At 44.1% G+C, this 15,218-nt stretch overlaps 1 protein-coding gene across 1 annotated transcript in view; it reads left to right on the forward strand.

The window, feature by feature from the left end:
- Positions 1-718: 718 nt before the first annotated feature.
- iqsec3a (IQ motif and Sec7 domain ArfGEF 3a) overlaps positions 719-15,218 on the forward strand; it is a gene marked incomplete at its 5' end in the record, with an annotated part of 53,155 nt that continues 38,655 nt past the window's right edge. Inside the window, 3 exons of the mRNA XM_083757506.1 lie at positions 719-1,060; positions 1,886-2,856; positions 13,225-13,386. Coding sequence (XP_083613632.1) covers positions 719-1,060; positions 1,886-2,856; positions 13,225-13,386 — 1,475 coding nt within the window. The remainder of the gene's footprint in view (positions 1,061-1,885; positions 2,857-13,224; positions 13,387-15,218) is intronic.

Consider the following 15,218-nt stretch of genomic DNA (forward strand, 5'->3'; position numbering starts at 1 on the left):
CGCCGCGCATGGGACCGGACCTCAGTCTTATTCCAAAAAAAATTGTGGACCTTCATCATTTCTAGTTGAGGACCCCTGCTCTATAACATTTGACAAATTAGACCCTTCCTCACCCAGGAGTCAGCCCAGTTCCTTATCCAGACATCAGTCATATTGAAACTTATACCTTATGTAACTCTCTCCTTACTGGCCTACCCACGTGCGCACTTAAGCCTCTCCAATTGATCCAAAATGCCGCAGCTCGCTTGGTCTTCAACCAGCCAAAATTCTAACATGTGTGTCCCCTTCTCTGCTCCCTCCATTGGCTCCTGGTCGCCGCCCGACATTCAAAGCAACCAAAGGTATGGCAACCCCATATCTTGCAAGTCTGATCGGACCCTACAAACCCTCCCGCGCACTCAGATCAGCCGACGCAGGGAGGCTCATGGAAGTATCTTCGCTAAAAACGCTGGGACAACGCTCCACATGTCCCAAACTCTTCTCCCTTCTCGCTCCAAAACTATGGAATGCACTTCCCATTACAATCAGAACTGCAGACTCACTCCCAACCTTCCGTCGTAATCTGAAAACCCACCTCTTCAAACTCCATTTTAGCCTGTAGGCAACTTTCATATATTTGTTTTTGTTTATGTTTTCTCTCTCTCTCTCTCTCTCTCTCTCTCTCTCTCTCTCTCTCTCTCTCTGTCTCTCTCTCTGTATCTCTCTCTCTCAGATCGAAATGTTAGAGCACAAGTACGGCGGCCACCTCATCTCCCGGCGCGCCGCCTGCAAGATCCAGACCGCCTTCCGCCAGTACCAGCTCAGCCGGAACTTCGAGAAGATCCGCAACTCGCTGCTGGAGAGCCGGCTGCCGCGGCGCATCTCGCTGCGCAGGGCGGTCCGCGCGCCCAACGCCGAGGGCTTCTCGGCCGAGCGAGCGCTGGCGGAAGGCTGCAGCAGCGGTGGGGGTGGCGGCTCCTTGGCGGGCGGCGGGGGGGGCATCCCCCTGGTGCGCTCGCCGTCGCTGCCCGCCACGGTGGGCGGCAGCCTCACCGACCTGGAGGATTCCTTCACCGAGCAGGTGCGGTGCGGGCGGTGTCCATTTAGTCTACAGATGCACGTCTTGCGTGATATTGAAATTGTGGCCGATAATTATCACTGTCCGATCATATGCAGGGTCAAATCGTCCCATATACAGACGCCGATATATTATATTATTATTAGGGGTGTAACGATACATTTGAACAGCGATACGATATGTATTATGAAACATGGTCGACGATACGATACATGAATATTGGTTCATTATGGCGATATGATACCATTCAATGATTTGAAATCGACACAGTAACTATTTAGGAAATACATAAAATGTGTGTGAAACTTGTGGATAGAGCAGATTTTAGTACTAAGATTTAGTATTATGGATTTAAATTGGAAGTAAACACAGTGATTCTCTGGCAAATGGATGGACATTGTATTTGAACACATGGACAAACCCACGCCTTGAACACAGAGAATACACACATTTTCGACAGACCAATTGTACCAATATGGAATGGAAAAGTATTTAAACCCATCTTTTTATTTTTTCTCCTTAAAATTGCTATATCCAATGCACTAGTACATAGTATTTATTATACTGTATGTATTATTTGCATTGCAAAATGATTCGATACGGATTACAAAACGATACAAAGTCAAACGATACGATATTTCTGTTTACATACGCTGTGACGCGTTGTGAGCTTGTAGCTCAGCTATTTTCAGCATGCAACCATGCAAGCGTAAAATCAGGTATTATACGACGCCCCACGCCAATAAAATATATATTTTTTAAACATTTCAGATGACTAAAGTACGACGAAAAAATAAAATGTCTGTTTGTCAAAATTGAACACTGCAGGTGCAGTCTCTGGCCAAGTCCATCGACGATGCGCTGAGCAACTGGAGCCTGAAGACCATGTGCTCTCTGCAAGACGCCGGCGCCTACCAGTTCAGCGCAGAGGCTTTCGGAGCTGCCGCCGCCGCAGCGGCAGCGGCGGCAGAAAGAGAAGGAGGCGGAGCTACAGAGCCGACGCCGCCGGTCCTCCAGAGCACGGCGGCGGTGGACCCCGGCGAGCTGTCACGGAGCGCCAGCAAGCTGATGATGGCGTTCCGCGACGTGACTGCGGTGCAGCTGGACGGCCAAAACTTCTCCGTGTCGTCGTCCTCTGTGTCGTCGGTCATCCTCAGCGGTTGTGTCCCGCAGGGCGGAGCCTCCGCCGTCCCCGCTCCGTCGTCCTCCGCCTACGTCACGACGGAGCCCCCCGCTGAAGCCCCCCCTCCCCCTCCTCCCCACCCGGCTGCGGAGGAAGTCCCGGCGGAGGAAGTGCCGCCGCTCCCCCCGCGAGAACCCCCGCCGGCCCCGCCCGAAACCAACGAAGGAGGAGGAGGAGGAGACGAGCCGGAGGCTGACTTCCCCGCTCCGCCTCCCTGCGAGGAAGAAGAGCCCGTTGAAGAAGAAGGACAACCTCCTCCGACTCCTCTGGACAAGATGGCCACTCCTCCGCAAGAGGAGTTACCGCCGCCACCGCCTCCTGCTTCCGAGCCCCGAGAGGCCCCCCCCCTCCTGGAGGCCCTGGAGGCCAAGCGGAGCGCCTCGGAGACGGCCAGCTCGGAGCAGATGAGCAGCAGCAGCGTGGCGTCCACGGAGGCGCGCTCGGCGGCCTCGGAGGCCTCGTCGTCCAACAAGGAGGCGTCGGCCTCGCTGCAGGCCATGATCCTGAGCCTGCCGCGCTACCACTGCGAGAACCCGGCCAGCTGCAAGTCGCCCACGCTGTCCACGGACGTCATGCGCAAGCGGCTCTATCGCATCGGCCTCAACCTCTTCAACGTGTGAGTGTGCTTTTTGTTTGGTTTTTGTTAACCCGCTTTAACCCATTTAGGACTGAGACCAGATTCTACCAAAAGTGTCTTCTAAACCCTTTCATTATCAGTGGTGCTCAAACTTTCGTGTCAAGGACGTGCAGAATTATATGTAATTGGCCGCCGACCCCCTGAAAATATGTTGTTCCAGGGACCCGCCAGACGCAAAGATTTGAGTTAAAAACTAGAAGCTCGTAGCGCGACACTCGGTGAGCTTGTAGATCTGCTATTTTAAGTATAACACAATGCTTAAAACACCAAAAGGAGTTCCTGTCCTGAATGGCTTGAGACCTGTGAATGCGGCTGTGCCACCTTATAGTTTTTAACCCCTTTTAACCATTATTAAAAAACTTTAGCGGTTGAAAAATATCAAATCTACAAGCTCGTATAGCGCGGCTATTTTTTTTAATTTGCCCCTTGGAAATGCAGGTTCCACACATACAGTACACACTCTCTGCATAAGGTCGTGAGTGACCAGGCTTTTCTCCTCGCAGATGAGGAACGACCGTGGAACGGGGCTACGCCGTGACAGCACATATACACAAGCTTGCTTTCACAAGCTGGTAGAAATACTCTCCGACTCAGCCTTTTATACGGCAAGTTCGACGCCGTGTTTGGAGGTGATGATAGCGACAAAGTCGTGCTGATCCTAAAATAGCTAGCCAAAGAAGTACAGTACACATTGTGCAGGGCACAACGTTAGCACGCATGCATGCAGCCTTTTGTATCCCGAGTGAAGACGGAGAGAATAGAGTACAATAGATTACTTGGAGAGCCCACCCCCTCGCACACACACACACACACACACACACACACACACACACACACACGCACGCACGCACACACACACTCATCTGCCCAGAGATCATTGAAGTTTAATGGCTCTCTCTGGACGCAGCAAAGAGCTTGGACACGCACTTTTTCACACCATTGTGTGAGCCGAGGAAGGGCCGAGGCTGTCAGTGGCTCCGTCTTTCTGCGCAGAGAGAGACATGAGTACAAGCAGTGTTGCCAAGTCTGCTTATTATAAGCGTCTTTGGGCTTTTCTGTAAAGTTGCGTGTAAATATTGGTAATGTAGTTGCGGGTTGCGTTTTATTACTATTTTTGAGGGGCGCTAGCCCCGCCTATATTAGGCTATAGTGTAGATTTTCGTCTTACAGAAACATTAGATTTCCATTGACAATGAATGGAGAATTTACGTAATTATGTAGACGAGCAAATTGGCTATTTTAGTTCTACACAATGATTTAATTCCCATTGACAATGAATGGATGATGTACGATGATAAGAGCCCCCTCACTTCACACGTCTGTGATTTTTCTATTTATTTACTTGTTTCTAGTGTAGTTGCTTATTTGGGCTGATTTTCTAAAGTGTAGTTGCTTATTTGGGCTTGTTTCTAAAGTGTAGTTGTTAATTTGGTCTTGCTTCCTGAATGTGGTTTAACTTTAAACAATTCGTTCTAAAGCATTTTCATGTCAAGGACACCCATATTGTGGACAAAATGTATTTGTCCACAGCCCCCCCCCCCCCCCCCCCACCTGACAATATTTTGTGACAGGGACCCCCGTACCAGATTTGTGGGGTTAAAATATTTCAAAAACATTCTAAATGTTTCACTTATTTTCCTTTTTTTTTAAATCAAGATTTTAATCAAGATTTTCTTTTGAAAATATCAGATCTACAAGCTCCCAACGAGTTGCTTCGCAACGTGTTGTGTCGTGTCGTGTGTTTTCAAATAGCCGATTTTTAAGCGCTCATATGTGGCCTATAGTCTCTTTTGGCCTCGCTGCTCAGATCTTTCGCAAAATCTGGCAACAGTGAGTACAAGAGAGCAGAGAGTGGAGGGGTGGAGATGGAGTGCAAGGAAGAGGAGATGAATTATTGAGGCAAAGAAGAGTGTCGAGATTGTGAGTGAAAGAGGGATAAATAAAGCCATGAGAGTGAAAGGGTGGAGAATAATCTCGTCTAGACGAGTGAGAAAAACACAGCATCATTGCTCGCTTAACCACTCAAGCCAGTGGTTTTCAACCAGTGGTCCAGGGACCACTAGTGGCTCTTGAGGGGGTTCTGGGTGAGCCCGCGGCGCCTGCGGGACCCAACGTATATGTTGGCGGGCGGGCGGGCGGGGTTAAAATAAATGCGGGCGGTCACGGGCGGTCAACATAAAACCCGCGAATCCCGCATCCTCCTGCAATTAACCAGATACAGACTAGAGCTTATATACAAGCACCGTGAAGTCTCACTCTCTCCAACAGACATCTTCAGGCACGCTCCCAAAGCGGCCACAACTGTCAGTCATTAGTAATCACTGTAATCACCTGTCAATCATTAGTAATCACTCTGTGAGAAGGGTGTGTTTTTCCGACTGAGGAGTTTATTTTCTCGCTTCTAAACCCCTTTTTGCTTTTCCCTGGGTGCGTCACTCAGCAATAACGTGAAACAGAACACAAAGATGATTAGCCTACAATTTGTTTTATAACCAGTAACCTCTCTCTCTCTCTCTCTCTCTCTCTCTCTCTCTCTGTCTCTCCACCCATTGTGTGCGCACTGCTGTGCAGTGTCCGTGACACAATATAATATTATTTATAGCATAATAGGCCTAATATAACACTTTGCCTCTATCTGTGACTGTGATCAGCTCCTCACACAAATGCATAACTCCTCTCTCACCTGCTCAATCTCAGCAATGGTGTACATGTAGTGTTGAACATCAGGTGTTGTTTGATAGATTCGAGAGAGCAAAGTGTATGTATGAGATTTTGAATGAATAAATGTGAAGACGGATGTCTTGCATTGCAACTTAAAGAGGGAAGACGATCTTACAAAACTATAGAAATTGTGCATTTTCTGTCAGAAAGAATTATTTATCCATATTAGGAGAGGTTAGCTTGGTAGAAACTTTTGAAATGTTGACAGCAGTATTTCAATGTTTTGCATTCGCAGCAATTTATATAAAAAAATAATTAAAGGTAGTTCCTCTGTTCATATGTACTATATGTATTATATATATGTAGGTCTTTTGGTGTAAACAGGGCAGAAATAACACAATGATTTATAGTCCTTACTGTATATCTAGAAATATGTCTGCCTCCTCCCTAATTGGTCCTGAAGGATTTTAGTGGATAGATCTTCTATAGCGCGGGATTAAATCTGCTGACTTGCATTGAATACATAGTTTTATTTCGGTCTTAAGCCATGTACAGATTTCTTTTTTAAACATATGTTTATTGATTTATTTTACAGTACAAAGAAGTATTTTCAAAACAATTTACATATATTCCCCCCCCCCCCACATCCCCATGGCAGCACAAATACAAATAAAATATTATCACGAAATGTTTTGACAATAATAAATACAGAACACAAAAATAAATAAATAATGACAAAACGAAAAATAAAACGAAAATAAAACACATTACATACAGTTAACCAAACAAATACACAATCCATGTACAGATTTAGTCACAACAAACATTACAAAAACAATACGGTAGCTGCCTCACAGCTAGAAGGTCCTGGGTCCGATTCCCGCTGGGGATGCTGTGGGCGCTGGGGGTGTGTTCTCTCCTCTGCGTCATCAGTGCCCATACAGTAACATAGGTGGGGTTGGCAAAAGGGCCGTTACGCTACGTCCAACCGAGGAAACTCCCCCCTGTCAGGTGAAAAGTATCAGCTTGGCTAGACTGAAGCCGTAGCTTATAATGCCTACCCTTTATCTGTATACCTTATAATATAGGCATATGTACATAAAACAGAAACAATCAGAATAGCAATACAAAAGTGTAAGGTGTAATTGGGCAGGTTCTCGGGTACTGTCTGTAATTGGTGCGTGCGTTAGGGATGTGTAAATGTGTCAAAATGAAAATCGATTTGTATAATTCAATATTAACGATTAATCGATTAATCGTTTTTGGGGGGGGGGGGTTTACTTTTTTTTAAATTTCCTTTTTTTTTTTTTTTTTTTTTATGAACCCTACAAATAAAAATCTTCCCCCAAGGGGTACCTAAGTCAAAAAAGTTTGGGAACCCCTGATGTAGTTGATTAACAATAATTGTAACTCTTGAGAGTTAATAAGGGTCCATTTGGTTACTAACTCCATCTTTTAAATGAGGACCACTGGTGGTCCCTGGACCACTGTTGATCCAATTGATCACCATAGCAACCTCAGCCTAGGCCTGATTAGGTAAATTCCCAACACCTGCTAAATCCTCCAAACCTGTATCTTGATTGGAATCAATCTCCACTCACACTCCTCTCAGTCATGCAGCTACACAGACACATCCCAGGCACACTTTGGTAGGCCTATAGACCTGTCCTGTTTGGATGAAAATATTGCCTTTCCAACAGATTTTCATAAAATAAAATAAAAAGATTATCGATTATTAATTTTCATAATCGATTTCGGGTCCTATCAACGATAATCGATTAATCGATTAATCGGACCCATCCCTAGCGTGCGTGCTTGCATGCGTGCATGCGTGTGTGCGTGCGTGCGTGCACAAGTCCCTATAGTTCACCCCTCAGCATGTCTCCCCGAGTGGCACTTAGTTTAGCCAACAGAAAATAATTATTAAACGCCGGAATACGCCGGAATAATGTGCTCAATTAGCTTTTTCACCCTCAGAACCCTGCATGTCCTCATGGGGCCACTCCCCACTGTGAAAGTAAACTGTGGAGCATTTTCTGCTTAAACACATGAAACACATTAAGAGGTGAGTTCAACCACCGTCAGAGCAAACACAAAACCATCCGTTGGAATATACACAGGCGGAGGGAATCCAATAGAATGATGGCGCCGATCCACAAAGCCTGAAATTCTCATTAGTTATTCCGTTGCAAGTTGGCGGGTGTGTAATTAAGAGTTCCTCCAGTGATGCAGGAGCTCCTTGGGAAATATGGGAAGAAAAGTTTGTGAACATTTCAATCCAAAACGCTTTCTCTTTTTTCCCCACTTAATTTTGTTCTTTTTCAAGAAAATAAAATAAAATATAATAGCCTATTTCCTGCATTCCAAAACATATTGAGACTTAGAAATACAACAAGTAGATATTCATTTCCCTAGGGGAAGAAAACTCTAAAATAATTTATTTATATATTTCACCCAATTAAGCTGTCTCACACAAAGTCAGAACATTGATGCGGCTATAAACCAATATATTTTTACTCGCTGCCTGGCCTCGGTGACAACACATCAACATGAAATGTGAAATGGCTGGATGCGAATGAGAGAATGCTGTGCAGTCACTGAATACCAGTAATAAAGTACATAACCCCTTTTGGTGTTTTACCCCTTCAGGACGGGAACCCCCTTTGGGGTTCTTGTTGCTATGCACAGTATATTGGCAGCATAACATTTTTGGAATTCTTTAATTAATATTTGATTTATTTCTGAAAACTTAGGCCAGTATTTAGAAGGCATGTTTAGAATCGGAAAAGTCCTAAATGAAATGTAATGTAATTAATATAGGCTACCTTAGAGTTGAAGTACATCTTTGTGAGTTGTCACTGAGATGTACTTCATAATGTTACAGATATTTTTCAGACCTTCTAGGCAACACAGAACTCTAAGTAGTACATAGTAAAATGTTGAAAATGTACCGTAACATTGTACTGTAGACAGAACTTGAGGAAATGTACTTACTTACTTTTCATCACTGAGAATGACAACGCTGTGCAGTCACTGAATACAGTTGAGGTGCCGTAGTCTCGTCACCAGGGGAAATTGCATGTCGCTTTTTCCCCTCTTTGTAGTTGTTTATGGTGTGTTGTTGTGTAATATGTAAGCTCTCATCAGCTGTAAGTATTTCTAGTGAGTATCTTGACGAGTAATGGGAGCGTAAAGTAGGTCCGGGAGGCAGTTGTGACTTGAAGACTAGAAGAGGGTATGTGCGCATGCTTAAAGTGAATGGTACTGTACATCGAGTGGCAAATCGAGTGACAAAGCAACATGCAAAGTGAGTTTAACATTGTTTAACGTTGTTTAATGCAATCAGATATGACTTTTATGTTTGGATGTATGGGCTGTCAAGGCCAGAAAGTAGTTTTTTGCCACTCAGTAGGCATTCCTGCATAACTTCCGGGTTTGGTGATGATGTCACACGCATACCCTCTATTTTCACATAGAGTATAATGCCGCCATTAAAATGTCAGTGTACTGTAACTGTAATGAGACCGGCCACGGATGTTTTCAAGAGTACCGAAACATGATACTGTTATAGTTTTTAAGTGAACCGTTACTCTGTAGTACCGACGTGATGTGGTCAAGTGTCACGGACCCTGATGGAGGTCCCTGATGTAGACCCTAATGTAAACAAGTCTTAGTGCTTTTTCTGTTTTATCCTCGTAGCGGTTTTTGTATATTCATTGAAACGTACGCATTCTACATTTATTATTAGCATTTAGTCTTCTAAATGTAGCATTTAGCAGACTTACAGTAAGCAATGTAAACACAATGTAATTCATCAAATCCATAAACCAGTAAGACGCCTGAGGGCCAAAACTAAGCGTGCACGCATCCGCCTTGTTGACGGCAGACTGCTGGGCTGGCGCTTTGGCATCGGGGGTCAGATCAACATGGAATGAATTCTGTACTGGCCATAGGAGCATGTCTTGAGTGTACAGGGTTTGATGAGGTCAGATCAAAATATGGAATGTCAGAACAGGCCAGCTATGGAGATCTAAGGGTGGTAGCGGGGACATTCTCTTGAGTGTACAGCGTTTGATGAGGGCCCAGGTAGGGCCGAGCCTTAATTTTCGGGCCTGTTGAGAATAACTTTGGGGCAGGCCCATCTAGAGTTTGAATGGACAGGTGGGCCTGTTGAGACCGGCTGCCGGGCACGGCTGCACTAATAACAGGTATAAGTCAAAAGGGAGACATCGAAGAGGAAGGATGGATGGGAAAAGATCAACATATGGAATATCAGGTTCTGACATATAACCATATATGGAGATCTAAGGGTTTGAGGTTTGAGGTCAGATGTAGAGTTGCTGGCCAATAGTGATGACACCAGGGATCTATATGGGCTTACTATGACATCAGGGTCTCCACATCTCCATCCCTGATGATGTCACATGATGTCACGAGACCTGGGCACCATATATGGTGCTTGACACACTGACGGGAAATGCTTGATTCCATAGTTAACTGCGACCTTCGGTCGCAATACATAATCTGTACATTGAAACTATACACAGCACTACAGGATGCCAGGTCTACATAATTAACCTGGCATCTGTCCACATAACATGCTAATCTAAATTATATTTCAACCTTTACCTTTACATTTAACCTCTGTTTATGGTTTACTAGTTCCAATATGTCCCTCTAATACCTGGGCCTGTGTGTAGCATCTTAAACAGGACTATTTCTCTGCATGAATGCGCGCGTGCTGTGTGCTTATGTGCTGTGTGCGTACGTGCTCATGCTGCAGGCACGGGGGTACGTCAACATTAATTAAAACAATATATCAGCCAAACCTGTCCCAACTGTTCCACCGGGAGGACCCGAGGCTGTGAAGAAGAGCTCACTATGAGTGCATGTGGACACGTGTGTGTGTGTGTGTGTGTGTGTGTGTGTGTGTGTGTGTGTGTGTGTGTGTGTGTGCGTGTGTGCGTGTGTGCGTGCGTGTGTTTGAGAGAGAGAGAGAGAGAAGCAGTAATTTCTGCTTTAGTAGCAAAGTAACCCAACGACAAATTGCTGATGGCAGACGGGGTGGGTCGTTTATCACACCTCTCACTAAACCACCTCTAACCCCTCCCGTATACCACGTTATCTTATCCTCTCTTATTTAACCACTGAAATCTGCCACCCGTAGCTTCTTTCAGCGACTAAAACCCTACTTTAACCTTGAATCTCTGTCGGGTGGAAACCTCACATGTCCAACAGGAATCAAATTCAAATAGAAAAACAATCTAGCTTGTGGATCCGTCACTTCTGATGCTTTTGTGTGACACTGTACTGTAGGATGTTAATTTAAGAAAGAAAGAAAGAAAGAACAAACTCAAAAAGTTTGAAATTATGGAGATAGGAGGTTTTTGCCCGCATTTCCGTACATACATACACGCCTAGAAAACCCATGGACTGTGACGGAGTGGCGCCGTCTCTACCGCACGAGCCACGAGAGACACCACTGAGCGCGGCCAAAGCGTGTGAGTTGCCGTGTCGAGTTCGGTAGAGCCGACTCAGCCGACCCAATAGCACAGAATCGTAAGTAATGTCAAACCCGATCTCACCCAGTCACGGTGAAATAGCACAGATTGGGCAATTTCGTACATACAGTACTGTACTATACTAGTTAAAACCACGACTTCTGTCGCGGTCAACACAGTAGTCGTGTAATACAGTATGTACGTATTTTGGTGTTTTCAAGGTGTGTACGGAATTGCCTGTGTGTGCATGCGTGCGTCTTAATCACCCCATTCTCCTCTGCATCCGTCTTGTCTGTTACTCCCTCCATCTCTCTCTAACTCCTCCTCATCTCCTGTCACTAGAGAGAGAGAGAGGAGCAGAGTCTTCTATTATCACCAGCTGCTAATAGGACTAGAAATAGGGAGTACTGCAAGTAAAGGAATAATACATAGATGAGTAAAGTCTCTGCAAAGTGTGTGCGTGCGTGCGTGCGTGCGTGCGTGCGTGTGTGTGAACATTCCATTAGTGATACACAATAGTATTGGTAGCGTATCGATAAAAAAAAAATTCACAGATATTTTACAGATATGGACTGATAATAATAATAACTTGAACTGCACTCTGTCGAGTTCCTACTTGCTTGTTGCACCCAAGTAAACCATAAATGGCCTACTAGTGCGCAAGCAGAGCGTGCAAGTACTGGTATAACTGGCTCTCAATGGTGACGTAATAAAGATATTTTTCTGTGTCGGGTGGATTAAGGGAAATGCCTCTGTAATTTGTAAGTTGATTAGCGGTATACTGTGGTTACTTGGGTCGTTTGATGCGTATGTCCCGTAGCAGCATATGACGTGATGAAGATATGTACCAATGCCAGGGTATAACTGGTATAACTGGCTCCCAATGGTGACGTAATAAAGATATGTTTCAGTGTCGGGTGGATTAAAGGTAATGCCGCTATGTATATATTTCTATGTAATTTGTAAGTTGATTAGTGGTATACTGTGGTTACTTGGGTCTTTTGATGCGCATGTCATAATGACATAATGATGAATTTTTTTATTGATATGGCAGTGGTGTCATATTACATACATAGGGGCATTATACCTTTAATTCAGACACTGAAACATCATTACGTCACCATCGAAAGCCAATTATACCCTGGCATTGGTACATATCTTCATCACGTCATATCATATGCTGCTACGGGACATACCTGCACCTGACGAAAAACATTACTTGCACGCTCTGCTTGCGCAAGTAATAATATGTCAGTATTGACCGATTTGACCCTGCATATTATCGGATATCGGCCAAAAGTTCAATATTGTGCATCTCTACATTCCATAGTTTCTATTTGGCCTACTCTGCAATTCAGTCCAGTTCACTTTTGAAGAAAGCTTCTGCCAGCCCAAGAGTGCCATAGCTTGGAAGTAAAACAAATGATATTCACATTGCAATTCTCGGACAGCTCAAAGAGTGTTGAGCTGTTTACAAGTTGTTAATGAACGTCATAACTCAGCCTGCTCAGTATCCTGTCTGTTTTATGACTCCACCTTCAAACGGTCTGTTTTTGTTCTATAAGTGCTCGGTCTCCAGCTTTTTTATTCTTTTTCTTTTTCATTTGAGGAACCTCATTACAGCCATGCATCATTTTTATTGTTTATTTTTATGAGCCCTTAATGTGCTCTCACTGTGGTTATTAACAGAAATATAATTGCTCCACTCCATGTGTCCCCCTCCAAATGATAGTGTTCCACCGGGGAAACTACACTCAAACATCTATTCTGTATGTAACCCCTGAGATTCAATGGTGATTGATTGATTGATTGATTGATTGATTGATTGATTGATTGATTGATTGAATTAGACTGAAATGTTACTGCACATGGTACAGTAAGACATTAAGGCCTAAAGGATATCACAAAACAGCCCTGGGGACATAATTGCTTCCATTTTGGTCTTATGTATTCAATTCATCAACATAGCATAACATATTTTACACAATGTATTGTATTGTAGCTGTTCTGAGTTTTAAAGTAAAATGTTCTAACCAATATATGCATTTTTTTTAATAGCAGATCTACAAGCTGACAACTATTTTTGTCATGGTTAAGTGGTTAATAGCTGTACCTCAGCAAATGATCATCTCATTCTGTTCTCCTCCATCCATTCATTCCATTCTCTCTCTTCATCTCTTCTCAGGAACCCCGACAAGGGTCTTCAGTTCCTCATCTCGCGAGGGTTCATCCCGGACACGCCCATAGGCGTGGCTCACTTCCTGCTGCAGAGGAAGGGCCTGAGTCGGCAGATGATCGGAGAGTTCTTGGGCAACAGCAAGAAGCCCTTCAACAGAGACGTCCTAGAGTGAGTCTCTGTCAATATTTGACACATTATCTTAGAGCATGACGTGTTCCCAAACATTTCTCAGGCCAAGGACCCCTCAGCTGAGAGAGATCTGAAGCAGGGACCCCTATTCCATTATCGCTGTTGTCGGGCAGAAACCTACCGGTATCTCCATATTCTAACTTGTTGTGGTTTTTCATTAATGCCCTTGCCCTACTTCACGCAGCATCACTCAAAAGCTGATTTTTTTTTGCAGATTAATGCCCTTGCCCTACTTCATGCAGCGACAAAAGCGTCAATTTTCTTTTCTTTTTTTTTTCACCATCACATCACATGCAAGCCATTTGCATGTGATTAGTTGACTGGTGCTTTTATTTTGTGCTTTTAAGTAGCAGATCTGCTACTTCTTCTTCTTTTTTGCAGATTAAACTGTTTCATAGATTTCATGGATAGACAGACTTGCTTGACACCACTATCATCAGGGTTGTGTAAATTAATTTACACAATGCCTTGGCCCCACCGGCCCAGTGGCTAATCCTATAAAATATATATATACTTGCTTGTAGATCGGCTATTTTCAAATATCCGACGTTCACGTTCTAAAGTTTTTTGGGCTTGTTTTCATAGACTTTCCTGTTCATGTTACCTCATTAATTGTCCCATTTTAATCATTGACTGCAAGGTGACATCATCTTTCCACTTCCCAGCCGTGCCGATAACCACCATAAAGATAAAGCACCACCTTCAATCATTCTGTGTTAAATCTTTAGTTTTATTTTTACGACGTGGCTCTGCCGGAGACTTGCCATCTATAAGTGGGTATTATCAGAATATAGAGCTATTCAACACTTATTTTAACCATAGAGAATCACTTACCCGATATTTAAAGTTCACCTCTCTATATTATGTTGGCAGTGAATATGAATGGACGGATGCTTGTGACTTCAAATGTATTACCGAGGGAGATTTAATCCGGTATTAGTGCTTGCATAATCCACTTCCTGCTTCTGGTTACTATTTTTGGGTTTGTTTAATTTAATAAATTATCCAATAATGACAACCACGTTCATTTAGTAAACACCTTTTCAAGGTTTCAAAGTCAGTCAAATCTTTTTTTTTAAAGATATGTTTTTGGCTTTTTATGCCTTTATTGATAGGTTGAAAGTAATCTGACAGGAAATGAGGAGAGAGATGGGGGGGGGGGGGGGAAGACACACGGCAAAGGCTGTTGGGATCGGGAGTGGAGCCCGAGGCACGCCGCCATGCCGGCTCAGCAGCCTACAGTAGGTGCCCAGACGGTTGAGCTAACCGTCTGGGCCGGTTCTAACTAATTAGACTATACTTCTCGGCCTGGGGCCCATGCCATGAGCCACCTTTTTCCTGACCCATTTAGTCTAGCCTACGTTGGCTCTGGGTAGAAGACGGGGCTAAGCAATTGAAAATGGGATTGACATTCAGAATTGTAAATGCGGCTTTACCCTCAATGCTAATCATTCTTTGTACTAGCACCTGAATAAAAAAGGCTTAACCCATTTCGCGCGGGAACACCTTTTGGTGTTTTAACCATTATTATAAACTTTAGCTATTGAAAAATAGCAGATCTACAAGCTCGTACAGAGTGCCACGCTACAAGCTCGTACAGAGTGACGCGCTACGAGCTTGTAGATTTGCTATTTTTGAAAAATTGTGAAAACGTGTGCACATCTTTGAATGTATATTCTTTCACAGGGAATGTTTTAAACTCATACGTATGTTTGCTTCTGGGGGGTCCCTGGAACAACATATTTTCAGATGGGGGTCGCCCTACACATACCATATAATTCTGTGGGTCCTTGACATGAAATAGTTTGAGA

Source organism: Protomyctophum parallelum, assembly GCF_964188405.1.
Source record: "Protomyctophum parallelum genome assembly, chromosome: 22".
NCBI classification, from domain to species: domain Eukaryota; kingdom Metazoa; phylum Chordata; class Actinopteri; order Myctophiformes; family Myctophidae; genus Protomyctophum; species Protomyctophum parallelum.